The sequence below is a fragment of the Atractosteus spatula genome, chromosome 4, assembly GCF_055471065.1.
Source record: "Atractosteus spatula isolate fAtrSpa1 chromosome 4, fAtrSpa1.hap1, whole genome shotgun sequence".
Classification (NCBI taxonomy): Eukaryota; Metazoa; Chordata; class Actinopteri; order Semionotiformes; family Lepisosteidae; genus Atractosteus; species Atractosteus spatula.
The window spans coordinates 53,354,385-53,382,198 of NC_142709.1; the positions used below are offsets into that span (position 1 = coordinate 53,354,385).

At 40.1% G+C, this 27,814-nt stretch overlaps 1 protein-coding gene across 1 annotated transcript; it reads right to left on the reverse strand.

Moving 5' to 3' along the window:
- Positions 1–17: 17 nt before the first annotated feature.
- irs1 (insulin receptor substrate 1) lies at positions 18–27,679 on the reverse strand. The gene is made up of 2 exons (XM_088912731.1): positions 23,787–27,679; positions 18–2,244 (listed from the first exon to the last, which is right to left on the reverse strand). Exons 1-2 carry the CDS (start codon positions 27,055–27,057, stop codon positions 2,240–2,242), a joined length of 3,276 nt encoding a protein of 1,091 aa, XP_088768857.1. The 5' UTR covers positions 27,058–27,679; the 3' UTR covers positions 18–2,239.
- Positions 27,680–27,814: the final 135 nt, after the last annotated feature.

The following is a 27,814-nucleotide window of genomic DNA, read 5'->3' on the forward strand; positions in this document are numbered from 1 at the left end:
ACACTGACACAACTGTACAAGAAAAAGATAAACATTTTCTACTTTATTACTTACAGAAAGATTTCCAGAATGTACAAACACCACATTGTTTATTCCAGGGCAGGTTCTGTCTTGCAGACATCCATTATTATTATTTTATTTATTGTTTCTTTTTCTTCTCCTCATTCTTTCATTATATACAGTGGAAGACAGGGTTAAGAAGTGTTAGTATTTCTTCTTTGCTTGTGTGATGGATGGATTCAGGTTGCTGATACTTGTAAGTACCATGTACAGTAAATTCAGCTGGAGTTTTGTTAACGCAACCTAGCAAGTTATCAAGAAATACAAAAACACATACTTCTGGTGAGAAATGTCTTGACTCATTATCATCAGGATTAGGGCTGTAATTTTACATTTGATTGACTATATGTTTAAACCCAACTTCAGTTCAGTCATTTACCTTTTAAAAAGATCGGTAATGAACTAAATTAAAGTATTTAAAACAAAATGAAGTGATATTTTCACCTTTCTTTGCTATTTGATATTTGTATTTACAGATGCACAATGTAGGTCAGAAAGAAACCATTCAAAATATTTCTAAGATTTCTTTACTAACTTGTATAATTTTGAGGCTGTGCGCACCAAGTGCAATTAAAAAAAATAGAACTCTTATATATGCAAAAATGCTATTTCTAACTGGTCTTTTTGTACCTATGGCTGCATAATGCTTTTTGGAAACATTGTTTCAAAACAGATTTAGTGAAGAGAAAGTGGAGTGACCCATTTCAGGGCTGCCAGCACAGATTAGAAGGAGAAAGCCAAATTATTTTCAAAACAAGCCTTGCAAATAGTACTTAGGAGTACGACACAGAGGAGGTGCTGAGGAATACAGATGGACACCACAACTCAACATGCATTACAAAACAATTTTTAGATGCATAACTAATGCAAACAGAGGTTATAAATAAGTCATCAGCTCTCTGCTGTGGACTCTTGCAACACAGAATTCTGAAACAGAAGTAAAATGTCATCCTGGCCTGAGTCCCAAGCACTAATCCTTCCCCTAAGCGCTGTGGATATTTCAATCACAGATGATTCAGCATTGCATCCCCACAGTCCTGAGCATCACTCCATAAACTGACCCGTTAATACATGATCTGGGCCTACAAAAATATCAGGAAAGATCAAACTTCCAAACATTATCATCATTGTGAGAAATATACATTTCACATTTATTGCAGATTAAGCAAACCCTTTACATAAATCAATGAATTAACAGGCTCTGAATACCACTCATCTTGGACTACCTAATTTTCACTTAGGTAAACAAGTCATAGACTTTGCTAGTTATGGTCTGTACAACTATTACTAGCATTAAAAATATTTCCACATTGATTCTTTAAGAAGAGACTATAGAAGACAACAGGCCAGGAGAAACGGCAAGACTTTACCAACTGTGAAAACAAATGGGTTTAAATATATAATACATTTTTAATGCAAATACTTCAGCTGTTTGTCATTAAAACATTTGTACCATTACAGCCCCAATCAGGTTCATTTTATAATTAACCATATCAGTAAATAGGAATATACAAAGAGGCCCCACAAGCCATTCATTTAGATTATACAATGTATTTACTACCATTTTAAACCGAGAATAGTACCATAACCTATTCTTACCATACTAAATTTAAGCAAAATTTCCTGTTTAGAACAGAACATGAAATACCTCGGACACATCGCTAAAAGATGTGTAGCAAAGTTATATTTCCAAAAAAAGATAACCAATATAAACCATGAAATGTTAAATATTTAACTCCTTGACAAACATTAATGACATTTCTATATTCAATAATTTACACTGATGATTTGTAATTGTTTTCAGCAGCAAATGAAAAACAGTCTTTTTTTGTATTGCAGTATACTTGATCGCATAGTGATCTGGTGTTAGGTATACAGCAGACATTTTCTGAAAAAAAAACTAAAACAATCATAAAAATTAAATTAAAAAAAATCCTCAACAGAACAAGGTGGAAATAAGAGCAAATGGGTTTTTTAGGTGTCACAGTGCTGTTTTGTTTGGCAAAAATGTGTTGTGCAGTTCAGTCAACTAAGTCCTGAGGTTAAACTAGGTAAACAAGGTAACCCAAATGCATTGTACCATCAACTGAAAGAAGTGTATGAGGTCCTAGATATGGCAGAGAAGAAAATCTACAGCCTGGGGAGCCGTCACTTGCTTTTGGTGGGCAGTCTGAAGTCCTCACTCTGAAATTGAAAAGCGACATACATTAGTATAGTATCACAACTAAGGCTGGTACAAGGCAGTGAAAGATAAAGTGACTGTTTTAATACTAAACAAACCTTAAGACCAAACTTTTAAAATCCCAAATATTAACTTTTGAATTAAAAAAATAAATACATCTTGATGCTCCCAGTTAAAGCTGTCAAAGGCACATTTGAAAACACCAAAACTGGGGACTTAATTAGAAGCTTCTTCACTGCTGTAGCTGTTCAGCAGTACCCGAAATGCATGTTTTTACATTAAATATTTGGCTGAAGCTTTCTACAGTTCAATATATTCTCCAAGGTCTGGTAGACAGAGGTTATTTTTCCTATGGAACTGGACTTTCCAGTTGCAGTTAAGAGAATGTGAAAAGCTCTTCAGTGCTGCAGGAGGAACAGAATTTGCTTTGTGTGGCCCCAGAGGTGAAAGGCAAGACTGTCCCACTAGCAAAGAGGGAAGCAGGTCCCTTTAGAACAGTTACTACCTTTACACCACAGGATCTAGAGCAAGTCAGTAACTGTACCTGCTGGATGTTATTTTGCATTAAAGCTACATGCAGCCACACACTACATCAATATGAAAAGGCAAGATCACATTAAAAAGATAATTACGAACATTATAAAAAAGCTTTGCTTATGTAGAGATGAGAAGTACATGGTATGGTTAAAAAACTGTTTTTAGCCTCATTCAAAGATAAAACAACGATCAACTTAGCTTGAGAACATAAGTGCTCTAATATCACTTTGAGTTGTGTGGAATCCACATGTGCACAACACAGACAAGGGAAAAACTGTACAAGACTGCGTTGTTTCCTAATGTAGTTCAGGAATACTAGACATTCAGATTTAAATTATCTAGTTTAAAACACAAATTGAACATCTTGGCAAACAAACTGGCCCCCATTGCCACAAAAATAAACTTTCTGAAATATCTAAGACGTCTTGCTACCTGCACTGCCACAACTGCTTGCTGGCTTATCAGATCAGTGATGATGGAGATACAGTATTTGGGTGTTTGTTTTTACTTTCATAACTTAATTCTTATACCTTATCAGAAATTCTTCATCTAGTGCATTAAACAAGAATTTTGACCAACACATCATCTGAAGGTGTGGAATAATAACTGTCGACAGCATAACTTGACTGCAACCTTTCATCATCTACCTATAACATTCTGGCTACAGAAAATCTCCTGAACCCTGCTCACTGCCCCTGGAAACATTTGGAAGGATCCTAAGAGCTGTCGGACACTCTAGATTACATATATTATATCTGAGTCTAAGTCTTTAAATGCATTACATTTCAAACTACAACAAATTAACATTTTCTGGGGTTTAAGGATACTAATAGTTTATAAACTTACAGGAAGGTTTTGATTTTTTAATGTTCATTATTTGTTTTTAAAGGAAAAGGCTGAAATTCATTAATCTGCCCTTAATAAACTCCCTGTGTATTTCAGTTTAAAACTACACTATCCGGGGAGCATCTAAACAGTTGCTGTGATTCTCTGACTCAATGCTTTCCCTAATTTTAACCACTTAATTGTCAAAGAAATGGTGCTGCAGAACAAAGGAGAAGGTTCTTTATTAGTCACTGAACAGCTATGCAGAGAGCAGAGTGAAGCAGCCAGACTACAAGAGAAGCCTGCCTTGTTTCTAATAAACAAGTGTCAGTGTTTCCCTAACAACCCATAAAACGGTATACAAGACAAGTGCTCTAATTTGAAGCTCTGTAGCTGTGGTAAGCTGAGGTAAGGATTATTAACACAGCTGACATCATTCTCTGGCAGACAGAGTCAAAGGGAAAACCTGTGTGCACTCCGTTTTCTACTTATCACAAGGATTAATGTGAATCCCTGATTATAAAACATATGATAGACTTCAAGGAAAATGTGTTGATGTAAGAAAAATGCACTGAAGAGGATTAGAAAATGAGAGAAGCACTCCGCGGCGCTCTATGTGGGTTGAGTTCACAGGTTTTGACACGAATGTTCAGGGACAGCAGTAAACAACCCTCCAGAAGTCAGTTTGCACATCTATGGAAATCTTGACTTGGCAGCATTAAAACAACTATTAATGGGTTCAGATAATGTCTACTACCAGATTGTACTGTGCCATATATTTTTTTAAATTTAATAATTTAAAAATTATTTAATTTAATTATTTAATTTAATACATTTCATCCAACCGCTCATCCTGACATGTAGTAAAACTGTGTTGTTCTGCTCTAATCAGTGTATTACATCAGTAATACATCTGTTATTCAGCAGGTTCAGACCTAGTGAATACTGTGGGCGATATTGAACTCCCACTCTGTTTTTCAAATTAGGGTCAACTACTCATTAAACATGGTACAATGTGTGCCATTAAATATCTTGGATAAATACTTGTTTTACAAGTTCACACTTAAAAGCTACATTAACCTCAAACAATAACAATCATGAGCAATAGAGGAAAAAATCAAATTTCTTACTATAATCCTTACCTTTCCAATGTTAAAACGACGAGACCACGTGGTCACTCTAGGCTAAAGTGGATTAAACATGTAAAAATAGTCATTATAATAATGAATTCTCAATCTACGTTATTTCTCAAAGATTGCTGTCACTGCAGCCCTTTGAAATATCCTGGAATAACAAATACAGCATCTACGTGGCAACTGCAAAGAATCTGACTGTTCCATTACTTTTGAAATCATTCATTCTGTAGCAAGTGACTCATATACTGCCCTCTCTTCCACTTACTTCCTAGGAGTCTTCTGTGTTTGCTCTTAAGTAATCTACACTGAAAACGATACTCATCAAGAGTGGTAATTGAATACAACTTAACACTAAAGGCTTGAGGTCTTGAATTTTAAAAAGGCAGGCTTATAATTTAATTAGGTAAGGAGCTGGTGAGAGCACCTTTTGTATATCAAATTGTGGAATAAAAAGGCTCATACACTTCCTGCGCATCATATTTTTTGTAATGCAAACAAATGCATCATAACGGAGCGTGCCAAGTTTATCACTGTTGAGTGATGTTAGAAAATCCCTGAACTTCTAAGTTATATGCCCAACTGCTAAGGTAGTAAGTATCAAGAAAAAAAAAAGCTTCAAAACCATAATGCAGCTTTTAGGGTCATGAATGGAAGAGGTAAGGAGAACGAGAAGAATGGCATGGCAGTACTGGAACTGTAACCATCAAACAGCTCACGTGCGTTGAAAGGATAAATGCGACCAAAACTCAGGAGTGTATACTCTTTCTGAGTGTCACTTTAGCCCTCCAAGTAAATATGCCTGCCTGAACAGAGATTACCCTTTTAGAAAACTGCCAACCCCCCCCCTGTTATCCAACTCTGGACCTTCAGCGTGTAATTCGAAGGATCAAAGCAGTCTGCTGAGAAACCCCCAGTGATTTATCACAACTAACACTTTTGCTCTCCTCGTGGGAAGTGATAAAATGAGGGCCCTGTCTGGACTTAGAGTTTGGCTGGAGCAGCCCCTGTATTCTTTCATGAGTCATTAGCTGAGTGATCCGCAGTGTGTTGTGTCCTATCACCAAGGAATTCTGAACCAAAAAAAGGAGCTACACTATTTCTGCGCCTATCTGGCTCTTACTTGCAGGACTACATCTGTACTGTCTAAACTGAGAAATAGGCCAAAGTTAACAATAGCAGGCGAAAGTCACTGCCTTGCAGTTTAAGCCATGCAATTACACTCAAATAAGTTGGCATGTAAACTGTAATGTACCAACATCCTTGTGTTTCTTGACATACAAAGCACAGTAGAACAGGATGTTCTTCCAGCTTAGTCTAAAGTACATATTTTGACTTGCAGATAAAAAACCCACCTGTGCTTATAATTGTGATTCATGAAGTTTTTCCATCTGAGAGTACGAAGCTGTGATTGACAGAAAATTAGACTGGGCTTTCAGGGAGTGCAATCCCACTCTTCTTTTCACAAGTAGCTCTTTTAGTATCAGACTGGCTGCATGGCACACTGCCTCGACTGTAACAGTATAGGCCTTCCTCTGTAACCTTTATTCCACATTCTTGTTAAAACAACTTGTCCATTTTTGCAGAACTTATTTCCACACACCTTTTCTATCTCGCTCAACAACAAAACACTGCCCTGGCTAAAAAGGAGAGTGCTTTCTGGCATCCCTCCAAGAGGTGAGTCTGAAGCACTCAAGACCAAATGGAGAGAAAGCATTCACTTCCTCAAGAGCTGGGGAATTTATATGGTAGCTCAAATGAATTCCACACGTTTTCAGAGCTACTGCTCACTTTAGGCACTGCAGCCTAAGACAAGGCTCTGCAGAGCAATGTAAACAGATTTTCAGATAGGTGCTGACAGTGACTGTGTAATGGTTTAGTAGTTCACGTTTCCACCTTAATCTTCATGCTACGAAACACATACTGCACATGGACACAGCCTGCGGCACAACCAGCTCCAGGCTGAAACAATACATCACCAAATGTTTTCCTTAACATACTTCAGTAATGTGGTTATGCTTTGGTGACTTGCTACTCCTTTGTACAAACTTGTATCAGCAGAATCTGCTATTCACAAGGCCATCATTAGAAGATATTGATGGAGCTTTTTCCGATGACACCCTCAAGGGATCCAGATACTTTGTGTTTTCAAAGAAAATAATATAAAAAACATTTTTCAAACTCCTGTGATGATACAGAACACACCCTCTCAAAGTATGATTTATTCTAGACAGCCCTCATGGAAGTTAGTTTGTATTTTAATTTACTGTTGTTTTTCTTTTTTGTTCTTCCATGTGTTGCGATATTAGTGTTGAATTTTCTATTTTTTGGCATAGGTATTGTATATGCAATCTAACAGGACCCCCTTGAAAAACAAGACTGTGCACATAAAAGGTTTTTACTCAATCCATAAACTGAAGTATTACCAAGCTTTTTCTCACATGACAATACATTTGATAAAGCTGGTTTATTGTGTTTGGGAAAGATTTATTTCTTGCAAAAGATATATTCTTCAGTATGGATCTGCCAAATGTTACATCACTCTAAATGTACCACACTGACCCTTGTACTAGCACCTTACGCACACAGATTTAAATGTTTTTTCTTTGGCATGTCTTGTGAAGCGAGGAAGATCTGTAATCTTGACATCTCTGCAGCCCTCTTCACTGTCCTTAATTTGACTGAATCTTTCATAAAATGAGAAGCCCATACATCTGACAGTGAGGGTTACTTGTGTAAATTCAGGCAAGCGTAGGTCTCCTGGAAAACCCAAAGGTACTACTTTAAATAAATAAGAAAGGGCACTTGAGTACTAAACTCCCCTTCTCAAATGTTTTTACTCAGAAGGTCTTTATAAATTGTTCCAGTATTTCGGAGAATTTTCAGCGCGCCAGGACGATTACCAAGAACCTTGGCAGAATAAAAATGTTTCTTCTTGGATTGGTTTTTCTTGGCGAGGTTCTCTCCAGCCGTCCTGAACAACAGCTGAGCGTGTAAGCTTACCTTCCGGATCACACGAGGACTGTCAGCACATTCACAGCAACACCTTGATTTTCTTTTTCATTTACAGAGAGCTAAACTTTCCCTCACTACATGCGTTTTTGTGTTGCCAACGTACACTGAAAAGCAAAGCAGAAACACAAATTCTAACGGGAATCTTCTTGTAGCGGATGTGCTAACAGCTCATTGAACACGTGAACATGTTATGCTGATTAAGATTGGTTAGCAGTGTTAAAGGATGATCAACAGGGGGTCTACTGTGAAAGTCACAGGCTAGTAGTGTGACCACTGTTGGCTACAACACAAGCTGTGTTACAGGTTTTGCACCGGGTTATGGATGCCGTTTCGTGGAATTCTGTTCTATTCCTCTCAGAGTCTGGACAAGCACATTCCTTTTCCCTGGTCTGAGGCCTAGATGACACATGTCATCCCAGCTCATTCCACAAGTGTTCCATGGGGCTGAAGTCTGGTGAGTAGAAATCCAATGGCATAACCATCACATCCTCATCTCTAAAGAAATCGCTGTGACACGAGCAGCTGGGAGACACACGCATCGTCCTGCTGGAATGTTGTCATGTCTGGACGAGCCCCAGGAAGGGCAGAAAATGAAGTCCCAGAGCTTAACCGGTGTAGCTCCACACTGCCCAGTCAGATTGCCATGAATGACTGAAAGGCATTACTGAACTTCTCTTCTGAAAACACTCCTACCTACACCATGATCCTTGAACCTCTCCATTCACAGTTTAAAACAATAAAAATATTCTGTATGTCTGCGCCTCACTCCACTGGGGAGATCTACAAAAACTTGCTGAGCAGCCGATGGCACAAAGGTGTTGTTCTCTTGATAAATGGTACATATTGGTTCCTTTCTGCATTTTCCTCTGCCTGTGCCTAATATACTCTCTCTAATGAGGTGATTTAGAGCTTATACACATTAAAGTTGCTCAAGTGCATCAGGGACAGTAATGAATGATCAACTAATCAAAATGATGCCAAAAACGTTTAATTAACACCCAAAAGCTGCCTTTTTTAAAAGTAAATTCATAGTGTGAGATATTTCTTATGTTAAGAAAAAATATCCCAATGAATGGTAAGTGAAACTGAATTTCAGGAATTAAAAAAAAAACATTTTTAGGCATCTTGCATTTCAAAAACAAAGCATACGAGATTCAACAATGAATTGAGACCTTTAAAGTTTCTGAAGCATATGATGTTAATTCTGTAAACACTTGTTGGAAATAAAGCATCTCTTCCTATTCAACATCATGAAAGCAAACCCGGTGGTCAGATTACTGCTACCACAGCAACAAAATGTTCAAAAGGTCCGAAAAAGACAAACTAATGTGTAGACTGTGAAGAGGCTGATATATTTAGTAAACCGATTTAATCTGTGTAAAACAAACTATTGTGGGTTCATTACAACTTTTTGTAACAGGATATTAGTGTACCAATATGTAATATAATATACTTTAACTTCATTATTTAGATAAAAAGAAACAGAGAAAACAGACTACTTTTACTCACAATCATTGCTGCCTGAACACAATGAGTAATGATTTGATCAAATCTATTTAGGATTTCTAAGGCAAAGCTGACACCCAGGGCTTGTCACTTAATTTTTCTGTTTTGCCGGTTATCAGACGTATCAAGAATGTCATGTGTGATTCCAGCTGGAACACAAACACCCACAAGAAAGCCAGGCATATAGTACCACCCCACTGAAATTTGTACACAGAGACAATCCTTGGTTCCACCGTTGTTTGATTCTGATTAGAAATCCGGTTGGTCTTTATAACCATTAAGTGAAATGCCACTGGTATGTAAAAACAAGAAACCAGAGGACCTTGTTTGAAAACCTCTGGCATAAAAATATAAACAGCATCTAAAAATAAAGCAGAAGGACTGACATTTATTGACTGTGTAAAAGAGAAAACCAATCCTCTTCCAGTTTCAGTATAACACTGAAACTTAAAAACCTTATTGACTTTAAAAGGAATGCCTGACATCAAGACTTTTATAGATCTTGAATTTTTAGCTCTCGTCTCTCTTTACTTAGAAAACCAAAATGTTATCATAAATTGCAGTGTGTAAAATTATAAGTCACAGATGTAAACAAATACGTCTAAGTTCAAGGCAACATTTAAACACAGCTAGGAGAATTTAAAGTGAAAGGGGAAATAAAATGATGTGATTTTATTCTATATCCCTGTTGACAGTTTTGCATGAGGTATTCACTGGTGAATCCCAGAAAAAAATTCTGCCAGGGCAATGTGAACATCATCATAGGTGAAGGGTTATAAAAAATACACTTATCATCTCTTAGGCAGAAACCTTTTGCTTTCCAAGGACCATACAGCCAAAATATCTTTCCAATTCTATTTATTCCTAGTGAGGGAAAACTTTGAAGGGCAATATCTCATTAAAAATAATACTACTTTATTTTAAGTGTACATCCTCAACCAGAATTTAATTTAAATCAATATCTTAGCTCTAGTGTCTCACCCTATCTTCCATGCTACAGGAACAGGAACGTTACAAAGGAACCTAAAGGCCAGGGAAAGACGTTAGTATAACAATAGTGAAAAGACACATGAGAAGACTGCACCCACCAATATGCAATCCATATTGCCATTTTTACCAATTACCAATTTACATGGCTTATGACTTTATCCAAAGCAACTTATATTTGCACACATTTCACAGGAACAATTCAGGTGAAGTACTTTGTAGTGTCTCACCTGGGATTTGAACCTACAGCTTTCAAGTAATGAGCCCTGAACTCTGACCACTACTCCAGACTGCTGTCCTGTGTTACAAACTCCACTCTGTGATGAGATCCACATGCCTCTTCCACATTGTGATTTACATATAGGAAGTGAAAATGATTCAACCAAAGTCCACAGCTGTGGCTGGTTATCAGCTAAAGCACTCCCTAAGAAAACAAACTCACACATTCAGAACATCACAAAGCAAGGGGATTGCGTGAGAATATTTACCTACTGTGCAATATAAGCACAGCGCTTATAATTTTTTAAGTCATCACCTGTACAAAAGAAGGCTGAGCTCTGTATAACCCTCAACAACGGAAGGAAACTTTTCCGTTAGAAGCAGAAGAGGAAACCTAACGAATCCTTTCCAGTAATTTGTAACAGCTTCTTCTAATGTGGACAGGAGTTTACAGTCTGTCAAGTATAGATTAAACCTCACACCATGGCAGAGCAAAAGTAAAAAACAAAAAAGCTCAGTACCGTACTTAGATAATGACATGATTATGTGCACTTCGGCTTTCAGAATGCAGATAGTGACACAGTATCGGTGTATCTCCAAGCCAGCTGAAACAGATACTACCGGCCTGCGTCAGTTAAGATGAGCACAGGTCCAGATACACCAGGCAAACTTGTCTTTTCATTCCAAATTTACCACCATGTGCAACACACATAGCACACCTACATGCACTTTCTAAAAATGATCAAGTTAATGAATAAAAAAAAAACAACAGCAATAGTAAATGTGTAGTTTTTCCCTGGATGTTTCCTATGCGTCACACATGCCACTTCTAGCGCTGGGTCACTGCACCAGTGGTGGTACGCTGAGCTTGCTCTGCTCTTGTTATTTTGCACTGCAAATTCTCAGCATCACAGGGCTCCTGTCTCTGCAGCTGCCATGACTGCTATATTTCTGATGCCGCTCCCAGGCAGCAATTCTTTTTGGAGTATTAGACTTTAAAAACTGTCACAATGAGTCTCCCACTAGACTTTCACTGCTTCTGGGGACAGATACATTGGCTTTCAGAGCCGAGGGTGTCCTCCTCCCCCTGTGACCCACGGACTCGTGGAGAAATCTACAGCACATTCCATGTTCTCTGATATAGTATGAAAAGAGCATATAATAAATCCCATAATTTATCTTCCAACAGTCAAAAACGGTCTTCCTCAAATACTTGCACTCTAGAGTTCAATTCAATTATTCACATTAGGTAAACACCTTTCAGTTATAACCATAACCAAGCACAAATAGGATCAACATATTGTCACTCTGCCATGAATTATTTAAGGTGCATGTTTTTGCATTCCCTGTGCACAAACTTCATGTCATGTTGCACGAAGGATTAGATTTCTTACAAGTCATCTAGGAACGTGTGTCTTTCAAAACACCGAACTACAAGTTCTCAATGACTACTTTAAACCTTAAAGGAGCAGATATGCTTTTCAGAAGTACAAAACTACCAAATTCTCAACTGCGCAGTTGCATTCATTATCCATACTCCAAACAAATCTACGTGAGGCAGCCGGAAATGCTAAGAAATGAACAATTTAATCATTTTTAAAAGATTAGTTTACGCCTGGTTGAATGTGCAGGGTCTTTTCTGGCGCAGTTGTCTATATCAGTAAATCCGTAGATCTAATCAACTGCAGTAGGAACACAAATGACCACTGAACCACAAATCTGTTCAGTGGTGTTTGCTTTACCCTGTTATCCTGTTCCTATGCAGTGCGGAGTGGCGTAATGTTTGTTCATTAGGACCTCTCTTTCCAAGAGAAAGCAGTCTCCGCCCAGAGTAAGGCTACACTGCAGGGCCCCTTCTGCAACTCTTCCTCTGAGCGCTTACAGGCTCCTCTGGCACTGCACAATTTGGGATGACTGCCAGGCTGGGAAAACTGATGGCATTAAACCTTCCTTCTCCATTATGCGATCTGCAAAAACACTCAAATCGCACAGTGCAGTACACATTCAAGAGCAACATGCTGACAATAGCACCCTGTTATTCTCAGGCACCGCCAAAAAGTACATTTGCAGTCGGATTTTAGCTTTTACACGTTACGGATCCCAAGCTGAACTGTTCTGCCTTTCCCTGCACTACCCATACTACGTCCTACATTCCTGCACCACCATATCAATTAATCCAGCTAGTTGGGAATCTTAAAGAAATGGGAAAGAACATTCCATGCAGAAAATATTGAATAAATACTATATGTTAAATAATATATCAATTTCTGGAGAAAAAACAATCAACTGAAAACCTTCACATTTTCTTTAAAAAACTTGCTATTTATGTCAAACATTTTCTAAGCGAGTCATTTTTTCACACCACTTGTTCACATGAGGAAAAAAGCTGCAGCAGTAATTTCTGTCTCGCAAAAAAAAACATTTCACAAAAGGCAGGAGGGTCATGTGCACCTTTTAAGGGCTGATCATTGAAATTAAAAAGCTGTGGGGTAACCCGATGCCCTTTAGCTCACTGTTGTGCTCAATGAACAGCACATGAGAAGCGAAAGGCAATGCCAGATCATTTCTACAAGGCCAGATATAGCCTGTGTACCCAGTATAAAGATATAGTATTACCCAAATAGAAAGATATGTGACTACGAAGTACAGTACTTCTCTCAAACCTACGTCAGTGTTCAGGTCATGTTCGTAAGCAGAACCTTGTACAAGTGTCTCCAGGAAAAAAAAAGGAAAAGTATGTCCTACACTAAGAGGATTCAGTGCCACTATAGGACGAAACATTCTCTCCTACTAAGGCTAGAAGGAGTAGTACCAAGCCAAACAATACTGCACAAACATGTTAAACATGTACTGCATTTAAAACAGGAGACACTTCTTTACACAAAGGGTTGGGAGAGTACAGAACAGGTTATCCAGCTACACTGTCAAAGCTGATACCCTGGCTTCTTTCAAGAAGCGACTGAATGAGGTACTGGGATCAATTATCGTCTAATTACCAATCGGGCTAAATGGACTGCCGTCATTTGGAACATTTCTTATTATCAGGTTCTTAACATTGTCTTCACAGTAATCTGTACAGACTCACTAAGCTTCTCTGTAACACGGTCTGAATTTGTAACTTGCTACCAGTGCCCTTGCCAACCTAACATACATTTTATGTGTCAAGCTACCCAGTTCTTTGACACCTGGCTCCAACTGTGATAAGCATTTTTTTCCCTACTGAAAGAGTCCAGGTGACATGTTTAAACAAACCTGAAAGCAACAAACTAAATAAAATATAAAGCTAATGTTTTTTTACACACATTGAAATGATCATTTGAAATGAAAATAACAGTCCCCAAATTTTAAGAGACCTAATTTAATTTATAAATCTGCTTTGCATCAGCAGTAATGGCCACTATGCTGTACTACACGCTAATGCAAAACTCATCTAAACCCTTTCAGAAGGCCAAAAAATACTTTGCAGAGTTCAACCTTATGATACAATTATTCAACCAAAAAAATATATAGAATAAACAATTTTGATCAAATTTGCAATCAGAATTAAACAAAGCCCCATGATGTAAATACTGCCCATGTTTACCAGTCTAAAACTTTCTGTCCACCAAAATCCAGCTATGGTTTGGAAAGGAAATCTGTAAAGCACTAAGGAATGAAACTTTTGCTACAGCATGCTTCACATCTGCAGTGCAGCTTACCATGCGTTTCAGTAAAAAAGAAACTCAATCTGATAAGTATATCGACATTTAAATATCTGTAAATAGCGAGAATCCAGAGATAATGCAGTAGGAATGGGGGTGGGGTGTAAAGTAAATTAGCATAAAATCAAATTAGATTTAAAATAGCAGAGTAAAGCTGCAGACAGAAAAGGGTGTAAGCATATGGTACAGAAAGCAAAGGAAGTTCACTACTATGCAATTAGACACAAACGCACATATACACCAGACAGAAGTAAAAAAAGAAAGGAATGGATCTGCTGAGATTTCATTTTCCTAGGGAGCATGCGGAGATGAAGAAAGTGAAAGAACACACACAGGATTCATTTCCTCAGGGAGTTGTTACTGACTGCATAGCATGTTTTTTTCTCCTTGATGAAAAGACTGGTTGTATTCGGTACCTACTTGGTATAAATATGCATGGACTGTAATACGTTCGAGATGACGCAAAATGACAGCAGAGCTGTGACGCTAGTAACCTGCCTCTGTAGCAGCAACATCATTCTCGGTCCCATGAGAAGAAACTGATCAGTCTAACAAGGGCAACAGAGGTGCAAGGAAATTCAATGAGAAAAAAAAAACACATTAGATGCACAGCACACTTAGTGGCTCAGGTAATGTGGATATTCTGTAGATGAAGTGATCTTGACAGCCCAAGATCCCAGTTATACTACACAACAGTGAAGAAAAATAACATTTACCTACATCTCCTGTATACAGAGGGCACGAAAGCACAGTGAAGGCCTTTTATTTTGTATGCAGTTTGTCAGCAAATAAATCACAGACCAAAATATATCACTGATGCAAAACATGGGTTAAAGTCCTTTAAAAAGGAGTTCTATTCCCAAGAAGTGCACAAGTACAGAGACAAAACAACTATATACACAAGGCCAAAATCAGGCATTACAAGCTTAATGTTTCCATTTCGCTTTTAAAATATATTCAATATGATAATGGAGAGCTGTAAATATGGAAAGAAAAAAACATTAGTCAAAATATCATTTGGAAAAAAAAAGTATTTTGGGGATATATAAGCTAATGTGTCCGTAAAGAAAGTTACTGGATATGTTATACTAATTGGATAAAAAAAAGATAAAGAAAGGTATCATAGGATAACAAAACCAAATGATTCAAGCACAATAGCCCACAGAATTATTTTATTTAAAGCCTGTACTTAAAATTACTCTTCACTGAATTCATGTCTCTTTTTATAGTTGTCTTGTTATTTAAGTTTCGGTTTGTGGCTCTCAGTGCTTTTTCCTACCCTTCTTTTTTTAGCACTACCAACCAGTCGCCATGCCAAGCACTGTATATTATAAAGAAAACCACTGACTGATCTATTCATGCCACACGTCATGTATCAGCGGTTAACATAATGCAAGTCCTCACCAACAGACAAATTTTTCCTTTGCGAAAATTTATAGCAGAGCACAGCAACAAGGAACCCAGACATTTCGGAGAATTGTGTACATGGCTCCTACATCTGTGATGCGCCGAATGCTTTACCAGGATGCAAATTACTGTAAATTGGAATTTATGCCTTCCTGGAAAAAGGAGGAGAAAAACTTGACGTTTAACCATTTTCTTAAATTAAACATTTTCTTTTATCTGCACTCTGCAGTTAACTACAGGGTGGAAAGACTTGGATGGCTGGGGCCTGGGTATTTACAGCTCAAATCCTAAGCCTATATATTTATCATAGGACATTTACCATACATTCATGAGAAAATCTGCTCAACTAAAAAAAACATGTAAGAGTGTGCAATGAATACTCAGAGGTATCTTTATCCAAAATCATGATGTAGGCTTTTGCAAAAAAAAGATCCTTCCAAAAACTGCAGACCTTCTTAGGTCTTTAAAATCTTTTACCATAGTGCACTGTAGCCTAGGACTGAGAGCCTGATAGTTTTCAAACATGAGCATTATCGCCCCTGCTCATCAGGAACAAGGAGACAAAGCCGACTAACCATGAAAATGTGAAGCAGTCCTAGACATAGCGCAAATTAAGCAGCACACATTCGAGAGTAATGGCTTCTCAAGGTTCAACATCCATCAAGCCAGAATTAGTGATCAGCCAACTGAACGACTGACGGACTTCCTCTCCCGAGCACCTCCCACATATTTATTGCATTTTACACCACAGACCTGTCCAACAACCACTTCCCACACAAATCAGCTGTAACAGCCTACGCAATACAGAGCAAAGCCCCTTGAAAACTGAACTTAAAACCGCTTTATAGACTAACTGGAAGCTTGACATCTCGGGAAGGGCGAGGTTGGGGAATAATATGCATCACACAGAAATACATTCCTGCTATTGGAAGCCCTGCTGCTTTTTAACTGTGCATTGCAAGACGCAGATATTTAAAATGCCGTCAAAAGGTTAATATCTAAATGCCTAAATTGTTAAATACTGTGTAGAACATGAAAGCATGAAAGAGAACAAAGAAATCAGAGTGGATAACCTGGTGTGACTCACAAGAAGAAAACTTTCAAATGCAAGACATCAGAAAGCGAATCAATGCGAGCTGCAGTTTGCAAGCCAATGCCGGGTTTTTTTATGAGCTCCATTGTCGCAGATGCTAACCGCAGGCTCCATTACAAATGAATACCGGGCAACTTTTTGCTTGGTGTGAGCGAAAGGGGGGGGGGGGGTGGGGAGTGGGTTGGGGGGGTTACAAAGCAGCAAAGGCAAGTTTCCCCTTGCCTGCGCCAGATGTACCATTCAAAATCAATTACTGCTGAATCAAGCCTCCACTCAGCTCATAGTGTATGTTTGGAAGAAAGACAAATGAGGAAAGGTTTTGAAGTGGTTAAAAGAAAGGGGAAAAAATCTACACTAGGAAGTTTCCACACCTAGCCTCGTCTGATTTTTTCTCCCACGCTAATGTTATCTCCAGTCACACTGGGGCCACCAGATTCCATTTACTTTTAAATCGATTAGTCATTGATTTTGATGCATAGGAAGACACAAACTTAAAGTAAGCATCTTATACAGAAGCAAGAGTGAACTCCACCCCCCACCCCCCCCCCACACACAAAAATAACTTTCTAACCCACAGATGCACCGTTAGCCTTATTTTGTATAATACACGTGCACAGAATTTCCCCACTCAGATCTTTAAAAGGAAGGAAAAGATCATTACACAATCTGTAAATTAAAGCACTGAAAGGCCAGAACATGGAGACCACTTGCTTAATACAATACCTTGTTCCACACATGAGAAAACATACTTTTGTATCACACAGCAGTCTAATGTGGAGAACAATCAATGCCAAATTCCATTCCTTTGACCAAAGCAAAAACTTCCGTCAGTCTCAGAATCCAGATGTTCTGCCTACTTCAGCAAGTTAACATGCCTTTTTCCTCGATTTTAAAACCCCTCTTCCTTTCGAAAACCATTCCAGTTGTAAACGACGGCAGTTCTAAAATATAACAGACTGACCCATTGCGCAATAATCGTTACAAAGCATGAGATAATTAAAGAAATGTCTTCAACGTTTCCAACTCAAAGGGGGTATAAATAATTATTTTTTTAATATCCCAATAATGACAAAAGAAACAACTAAGTACAATATGGTCCAAAGACCAACAAAAAAACATGTATTGCCATTGAACTTCCCTCTACTCCAGAACAAAACTACATTAATTTACTCCTGCATACCAATGACATCAGCAAAAACACTGACCACTCAAGTAATCAACCAGCACATTACTGTGGTAGCAAGAAACTGATGGTTTCTTCTTTGGATCAGGTTGCAGCCCAGTACATAAAGATGACTAGCAGATGTATGCATATCTGATGTCATTTCTGGTCCTGATTGCATGATCTGCCTATAAATTAAGCCAAAAAACACCTAAAATACTTCCAGCCTAAGGCAGCAAAATGCCAGAGACAACATACTTCACAAAACTTTCCACTGCCGATCTTGTGACCTCAAATATAAGGACATAAGCACTTCTGGAAATAATGTTATATGGCTTTTGGCATATAGCCACTGTGGCTTCAACAGGGAGCCAGACATATGCAGTCCAGAAGGTTGTTTACAGTTTAAATGCAAACACAGTAAGGTTTTAATAAGTTTGTTGTAGTTTATTGTGGCTTCTTCTGGGTAGCATCCAGAAATTAGTAACAACATTTTTTTCCCCTTTTGTTACAAAAAAAAGAAGGAACATTATTCCTTTAAATATCAAAACAGTTACTCCTCCGTGTTAGCACAGCAAGCACATATGCCCAATGGCAGGATGTCTAGGTCGGTACAGCTTAATAAGAATCATGAAAGCCCTTTTGTCAGCACTGCATTTCAGTGCCTCCTTCATCTTCCCATAAGCCGCTACACTCAAACTCAGGAGCTTGGATTTTATCCTAATCAGCCACTAATTGTGAACACACTGCTTTCTAAACCTTTTTAGGGAACAGTTTTAGTGATTTTAACCTGAAGCAACAAATATTGGATATTTTCAATAGTTATGACATATGTAGGATTCAAGAAACTGTACATGTGCTTCATTCTTTCTCAGGCTGCCATTTGCCAAAGAGGTCTTTATGCTTCTTAAACCATAACCTACATTCAAGGGTATATATAATGGCTGAAAACCATAAGGAAAATATACCCTACTTGTAACACATTGTCTGCATTAAACTGCTGTGCCTTACAATGCTGCACTCTTGTTTCCTGAACTGGCAAAATAGACTCTCCGACTGCTATCCAGCTAATTTTATTAGAATATTTTTTCCACGTTTAGTGAGCCTTGTGTGTCTGAACTGGCCTGTAACCAGGGTTATACGGGTGCCAAGTTGGCCTCAGTGTCAAGTTGAAATAAGGACACCACTCCTAGCTTTTTGAATAGGCTCTGCAGATCAAATGTCAGCAGAGTTTTTTGGTTAGAATTTCGAAGCCCAATAAACTTCAATTCAAACTCATTAATATGCTAACACTATGTAACAGTTAAAAATCATTTAATACTTTTTTAGGGTTGGTTTCATGTTCCAATACAATGCTTGATGCACTGTTTGAACAATACCATCACGTTATCTCATATTAATAACGTAACATTTCTGGTCCGCTGCCAGCTGAAATCAGGCCATAGCTCATACACAGACTAAACCTCTTGTAAAACTCCATCTGCAAATTGCCGATCATTTCTGAAGAAGAAAACATATATTGGAGCATTGATGTTTGGAATCTGGCTAAAAAATCATTTTTAAGTTCAAATTATGTTAAAGTGAAATAGTGATCACATATAAGCAGGTCAGTTCCTTCCTTACTGAAGGCCTTTCCAAAGTTATAATGTAAAAAAAAAATACAGATTATTATTGTCTTTCATTTCTTATTTTGTCATTCCAAGCACAAGCCTGAAAAATCATGGAATCCTTTTGGAAGGGATAACATACAACCAGCTGTATAGAAAATCATAGTAAATGCAGCCTTGTTTTGATGTAGCTAGTTTAATCACCCGCTAATCTAGAGGCTAAAACACATCCCCATTCATAAAGCTCTCCAGCAGAATCTCAGGACAGTATAAGTAATTAGCTACATGCTACTCAAACACTGTACTCACTTTATCCAATAGCAGCAGATCTGATACTACATTTTTACTTCATCAGGACAAGGTCTGAATATTGCTGAGAGGTGCTCAGATAGGATTATTAGATCTTTCATAAGAAAATTACCTTAACTTAGCATACTGAGTACAGTAACCAAGCTAAAAGTGCCAAAGATAATTAACACAGTTTGACTGTTGTTTCCTGACGCAGCTGTAATATACTTTATTTCTGCGTGCACTAAAACAAAGGCCAAAGTTTTGTTTTAAACCCAATTTTAAAGCAAACACAGCACCTTTACCACCCCGTAGCCTGATTTGATCAGATCTCATAAGCTAAGCAAGGCTGGGCCTGGCCAGTACTGGGAAAGGAGAGCTCAGACGAAAGCCCGGTTGCAGCCGTAAGTAGTGAAGACCGACCAGTAGGGGGCGGTCTTCTCTCCAGATCATAATTTACAATACAAAGCCCCAATGCAAAGACTAGGGACACTGTGCAATAGGAGGCGCTGTCATTTAGATGAGATGCTAACCAGAGGTCCTGATTACTTGGTCATTAAAAATCCTAGGGCACTGTTCATAACTTTCAGGGTGTTAACCCCAGTGTGCTGGGCTCCCTACAATTCCTCCTTGATTTCTCACTTCTCTACCCGATTGGCTGTGTGGTGGGGCAGCTGCAGTATAATGAAGTATAATACCAGGAACGAGCTGTACTTCAGTGGCGAAGAGGGTTGTCCCCTACGTGAATTCTCTATATACTTTAGGAATGGAAAGTACTGCTTGCTAAATGCAGGGAATTGATTATTCTCACATGCATTTGCACTTATAGCTCCAACCTGCTTTCTTCACATCCACACAATTGAAACCAAGACTGTTAACAGAAGTGACTGACATTTGATTCCCTGGTACAGTATGTGCACAAGGCAAACCTGCCACATCTAAGAAAAAAAAATCAATGCTCTCTTGTTTCCTAAAGCGCCAGGTTATCAAGAAACTTAAAAAGAAGTCTTCCTTTTTTAAAAGACCACTGTTGAACAGAGACAAAGGGCCACAATAAAATTCCTCCCATCAAGTTTCAGCCCCTGGGCTACAAACAGCCAGCAACCTTTCATTTTCTCCATTCACAAGCACATTCCAAAACTCCCTGAAAGACCTGATCACTTTGGGTCTCCCTCAGCATAATGTGCTCACCTTGTAAAATGAACTCTTTCATGTTTTAGCTTCTGAAGCTTAAAATGCAGGCAGTTGCACAGTCTGAGGCAGGAAACAAACAAAAAAAAAATGCTTTTAATCAATTCTAACACGTAGCAGTACGGTATGATGGCTTCTCATCGGTGGATTTAGGGTTAACTTAGCAAAACAAAACCTCACGGTAACTGGACAGATCACACAATTAAAAAAAAAAAACATTTTAAAGAGTACAGCAACTTGTGAACTACTTGGGACTAAAAGCAAGATGTGCATGTGACCCAAATATGCCAAACTTCACTACACAGCTGCACAGTAGGTTCCCTCTTCCTTTTTTTTTTTTACAGCACAGATACACAGCAAGTTCATTTCAACACTCCCTCCCCTTGTTCCATCAATTCGCTGCTTCTAACTTCCCACAGTCTTGATGACCGGAGCATGTAGGTGATGGCCCAATTACCACCCAGCTCTCCGTTTGAATTATCTGCTCAGGGCTGTGGTTCTTAATTTGCTCTGACATGACAAAGGCCCTGACTTGCTTTCTAACTGGTTCAGAGCATCTCAACCACGACATAGAGGGGGTGGGAGACAGCATGAGCAAAAAAAACACTATAGGGAAAATGTGTAAAAAAAAGTACAGAAAACCCAGGGTGCAATGACCTCAAAATGAACCATCTATGAAGGGTATGATAACATTCAATCACAGTCATTTTAAACAACAGCACCTTCAGGGTTTTTGTAAAGAATAGGGTTTAAGAATTTTTGCGTACTAGAGTTGAGTGCGTAATATAACAAAAATCCTCCTTCTTTCTTAATGGCTGGTTTTAAAATATATTTAGAGGAGGCTACAAATGACTATAATTCTATTTAGCCTGAGCAAACCTATACTACCATGTCTAGAAGAGAAATCACTGACCCAAAGTTAGTTTAACTGTGACTCAGGATTCAACTACTTCAAACAGCGCATCCTTGTCAGAACGGGTAAATGAATGTTTACTCGCCTGTCTGGACGCGGACCCCACATTCTACATGAGGGAAATCTTTTGTTCACACCACTCCTTGTCATAACTGTACTTTTCATACCATGTCTAATTCTACAGTAAAACATCTGAAGAAACTCTAAACCTGCAGTTTCTCTCAACGACAGGCCACTCCACCTAGCTCAAGAGCTGGTAAACTGATGCTGCTACTACACATGCGAAATATACAGATTGCCCGTTTTACTGAAAGTGAAGAAAAACCAACAAGAGCAAAAACAGTGTAGCTGGATAAAAACACAGGGTATTTTTTTTTACTATGCCTGAAGCCCATAAAAATATTAAGACTTTTAGTTTATTGATTACAACAAAAACGCTCATGCCTGTCAGAAAGAATCTAAACCACCTGGAAGACGTGCAATTTACCAGTGCCTAGAATATATAAACAGGACTCCTTGAAATTCCCAGAGCCTTTGGCAATTTCTGCTAAAAAAGAAAGTCTTTTATAAGCTGTTGGTGTGGACACTAAAAAACGAATACACTGAAGAAATTTAGTTCCCTTCTCCTACCTCTTTATGTGTAACATGAAAGGATTCTCAAAACGTTAGGCACACTCCAAACTCAGGATACCCAACCCCGCAGTCCCAGTTTTCATAACCGCTAGCGCTGCATAATGGATTCTCTGAACACATACTTGTAACAGCCAGGAACTGCAAAGAACTTGATTTTTTTTTGCCTTTTAAGTGCCTTGGCTTCTAAATACCCCTTCTTGTTTACTTTTTTTTGCTTTTGCGTATTTGCTGACTGAGCAGCTTCGACAGAGGGTGTTTCTGTTATCATCAACGAAGCTAAGGAGAATCGCATAATAATTTAACCCTTTGCAGAGAGACGCAATGAAATAGTTCATTTTAATGGCGATGGAAATATAGTGATATACATGAAGGCTTCACAAACGTTGCTTGTGCAGTTCAAATAAGTTTTATCCTATGTATCAGATGAATGTATATAATTCTAAGAATGAGAATATTATAAAATATAAAACATCTGTTTTATGAATTGGCTAGACTGGGCATTACATTTTCCCTTTTTGTTTGGAAAACATTTTACAGTTCATTTCAAGCCAGGCTGTTACTATTGCAGATGTCTGTAAATGGTTGCTTTTAACACAACTACAGTGAAAAACAACATGCAACTAAAAAAAGCAACAATATTTTAAAAAGGCATCTTTTACTTCCAAGTTTCCTAAAATGTAACTGAAACCAAAGTACAATGTAATTCAGACACTCGTAGATCCACAGGTCACCTACTTTCTGGATATAAGGGTAAAAGACTGTATGGAAATGGCGATTTTCTCCATAAATAACCAGGTAGATCACAAACGTGGTTTGTAAGCCGAGCACTAAAGACTTTTATGATTTCCTACTGGCATCAGCTGGAAGAGCACGTTACACAGGAAGAAAACACAGCTGTGACTCCTGGCTTCCGTAACTAAGAGGCAGGTACTGCTACCAACGTGCCAGACCTACATCATTTTGTTTCTGATCTAAAAACATCTGCAGCAGAAAATGCGCGTTGGCCAGAAATCTTAAGATAACATCTCTACTGAAAACCTAAAAGCCGCACGTTTCCGCCTTTCATTAGCTTGCAATGTGTAATATTTTGAACAACATGACTGAAGACTTAATATCCATTTTAAATTTACGAGGATGTACCATGATTTTTATTGACACGTCTTCTATTACAAACTTCCAAATTACAAGAAAGTGCAAAACACAGTTTGTACAGGCTACGTTTTGCCCTGAAAAACAAGTCTTCATTGCCTTTTCTTGTTGGGCTAAAACATTGTATCAAGCGTGCAAGCGCTAAAGTAACTACTGCATAACCCACTGAAAGGCTTACCTTCTCTTTTTGCTGGATTAGTCCTTATCTCATCTGGTTTTTGAAAGCTGATGCTTGCATATGCACTTAAATCATCACCAGAGGTACTTCCACAAGGCTGATTTGAGGATTTAGGCTGGAGGGAGGTCCACTCTTGATTGTTAAAATCCTTGACTAAGTCCAGATCAATGTAATTGAGACCATTCTCAAATGGAGTCGCACTGTTCAGTGAACTGACACCAGGCTGCTGCTCCTCTCTTAAACAGACATACGATTCCCCCTGCTTAAGCCAGACATTTTCAAATGATGCCGAGCTGTGTCTTTTAACATCATCCCCGCAGAGTAACGCCACACCACCACTAGCAGCAGGTGTGGAGGAAAAGGTCTCTGAACTGTGCCGCCTCCTTCCCTGGGGATCAGCACGGATCACTTTGGCACCTTGAATCCTGTTGGGGCTCGAGTTGACTCTGGTAAAAGCGCTTGTCCCCGACATCTGGCTCATTAAACTGGAGCACGCGGCACTGGAGACACTACTCAATGGGGCCATTTCTTGGCGAGGTGAGAGGGACTGGGTCGGTGTCTTAGCAGCTCCAGTCCCCATTTCGGAGTAGCTCAACATGGGTGCTTCGGCGCACCCTGCGCAGGGGGCGCTCAGCTGCATGCTCACGTAGTCGCAGCTCTGCTGTCCTCTGCTTGCTCTGCATGCAGCAGCAGCGGGGACAGCTGCAGCAGCAGCGGCGGCGGCGGCGGCAGCGGTAACTGCATAGTCCGCAGTACAGCCTGTAGAGTCCGCTGTGGGTTTCGATGGGTAGCTTGGCTTGCTACCATGAGCACCAAGGTCCATGTTCATATACTCCGAGGAATTCTGCTCCGGCCTCGCGGAGGAACTCCCTGCACACACGGGGGAGAACAAGGAAGCCAGGCTTGCCGAGAAGGACTTGTCATTGAACTCTATGTTGACGTACTCCCCCGGGCTCTTGGGCTCCGGTGGGAAGGGGTGCTCGCGCGCGCGGGGGAGCGTGCTGGCCTTGTTGTTGTTGTCCAGGGAGAGGCGGGTCGGCCGCGCCAGCCTCCCCTTGGCCTGCGCGTACTCATCCGCTTTCTTGGGCTTGACCGCCTGCTGCCCGTTCTCCTGCCCCCCCAGGCTGTCGCTGCTCGTCGACGAGGACGAGTCCTCACCGTAGACGAGGCGGCCCGAGCTCACGGAGATGCGCAGCTGGCTCTCGGCGGTTTTCCTGTGCGCGTGCTTAAAAGAGCGAGGTAAAGAGAAGTAGGAATAGAGGGGTTTGGGCGGCTCCTCGACTGGGTTGAAGTAGCAGTCCGGGGGAGTGCTGGTCGTTGAGCCACTTGCTGGGGACATATTAATGTAGTCACCGCATGAAACTTTGCCTTCGTTACTCTCCACTGAAAGCTTGGGATTTGCTCCATTGGTCCATATTTTGCCATAGTTTGTGTTGTCTGGAGAGCAGCTGCCACTGGGGGACATCATCATGTAGCCATTCGAGTCCACTCTTGGATGCTGCCTTGGGTTAATTATTTGCTGTGGCGCAGACACACTTTTGGGGCTCATTGGCATGTAGTCATCAGTTTTAGCAGGCACAGGAGCTACCCCCGGGGACATGGGCATGTAGCCATCATCTGTGTGGTTCGTTCTGCTGCCCTCAATATGAAGATCCAAGCACTCCTCTGGGTAAGAGTGAGTTGGCACAAAGGCTGAATGCCTATACAGTCGACACTGGTACGTTGGCATCATCTCCGTGTATTCTTCCAAGGAAGCTGTGGATGACTGGGAAGGGGTCTTCTGATGGGATATAGTTGGGGATGAGGTTCCAGAAGAATGGGTCCGCTTCCTGAATCCCTTTTCCAGTTCGGCCTCTTCCACTTTCGATGGGGTGCATCGCTGGTGACTTCTATTATGATGTCCGTTGGGCAAGAGGTTGGGTTTCGCCATGCTAATGTAATTATTGAGCTCCTCTTCCCTTGCAGGGGGGGTGTGCCCGAGAGAGTCGGGAGTGACGCTCCTGAAAGAATTCCTGAAGTCGCAGGGGCTGGACCCGTACTCATCCGAGGAGATGAAGCCGCCGTCGCTCGGAGAGCCCGAGACGGAGGCACTGGAGCGCCGGGGGTAAAGGCAGTCAGAGGTGGAGCCGTGGCCGCTTGTGCTGCTCGAGGACAAGCTGACCGGGCTGGTGGCTGATGGCGAGCAGCGCGAGGAGGGCATGGGAATAGATCTGCTGTGGTTTAAGGGCGGGTGAAGTCTGGAGCTGCCCCTGTGCCTGTGAGAATGTGTTCTAGTGGTACTGGGACTAACAGGGCTCCCATCAACCGATGCGGGCCTGGACATGGTTCCCTCTCCGTCGCTGGACGCTCTCACTCTGAAAGAGTTACCGTGTTTCCCTGGACCTGCAGGTGAAGTTGCAGTAATGCTTTCAGTCCTCGACCTCCTGCTGAGTCCCACTTGGCTAGGAGGAGGGTTGTTGTGATGGTGCCTTCTCAGGGGCACAGAGATAGGGTTGGAGCAGTTGGAGGAAGATTGACTTTTACTCCTGGGGCGAAATTCCTCGCTCATTGCTTTCATCGCTTCCAAAATGGTTTCATGCATATTTTGCGCTACAACCGAATCGTCCACCTGCATCCAGAACTCCCCGGGTCCCGTAACTGCAGATCTACCAACCTCGATGAAGAAGAAATTTTCAGAGTGTCCACATCTCCTTATGTTCATCAACTGCAAAACTACGGCGGCTGCGTCGGAGTTCAGTTTCACAAAGCTGATAGTTTTATTAGTCAGGCACAATCTGTAAATCCCAATTAAATTCTTCGTTTGCCCGAGGCCTTTTGGTTTTAAAATAACTTGCCAGACTTCTTTAAAAGCTGGTCCTGGCCTGGACTCTCCGTAGGTGTCTTCCCCAAATCCGCTGCCCCCGGCAGAATCGTGAATCTTACCTCTGTTGTGAAGCTCCACTAAAGATTGGTACCACAAATCCTGCTCCGGCTCACTCTCGGCCGCAATGGCAAAATACTCGTCCTTAGTATATAAAGCCACTAGGTACTTATTTTTGGAGTCCGCTCTCTTGTTAATGTTGAAGCAGCTTTCCAGCGGAATAGACCTTTTGGGAGCCCCGGACTTGTGTCTCCATTTTTTCTCATTTTCGTAGTACTCCAGCCTCGCGGGTCCTGAAACACTCGCAGTCCGCAAAACAAAAAATCTCTTATGCATGCTTTTAGGTTTCCTCAAGTAACCCACCTTCTTCACGTCCGAAAAACAATCGTGGTCTGTGGTCGGGCTTGCCATATTGGAAAAAACAGTTGATTTATTTTTTAAAAAGAAAGCAAACGATTAGATTTTAATTCCCGACATATGCATGGGGGAAAATGACGGGAAAAAATTAATACTTAAAGCGAAACAAGCGCTTTTCTTAAAGTATTAAGAAAAACAATCAACAGCGCTCTGCCAAAATAAGCGCTAGACTATGTCGAGACCTCCTTCAATCCAGTTTCTTCAGCAGCGTTTTTACATCCTTAAAGCAGTTTTAAAAGAAAAACAAAAATAGTACACAAATTGCATTCCTTCAGATCAAAGTGAAGGTCAGTAAGGAGAAAAAAATATTAAATACATGTAATTTCTTCTTACTTCAGTCAGGAGTTCCAAATGCACTATCAAAACAAGCACACTTCTCGTACGACCCCATTTAGATACTCCAGTCAATACCGCTGTTAATGTAAAATTGCAAATAAAAAAAACAATAAAATAAAATAGATATATTCTACTTAAAAAAACAGCCAGTCCAAAATTAGGATTTCTGCAGAATATGATGCTTGTGCAGTCCGTATGGTCTATTTTTCCCTTATCTGCTCAGTTTCTTAAATACAGTACCAAAACAAGCCGCCGTGTCTGTGTTTGTGTGAGTACAACCCCCTCCAGTCGATTCAATCTCGCTCTAAAGGAGAAGAACACGTGACGACTCGATGCGTGGACAGTTCAAACAGGGGATACAACCTACCTTGCCACAACACTCCCGGCCGACCCGCCCCTGGATTATGATTGGCTC

What these genes read in the sequence shown, in the direction of transcription:
- irs1 (XM_088912731.1), bottom strand. Translation starts at nt 27,057, where the DNA reads ATGGCAAGCCCGACCACAGACCACGATTGTTTTTCGGACGTGAAGAAG.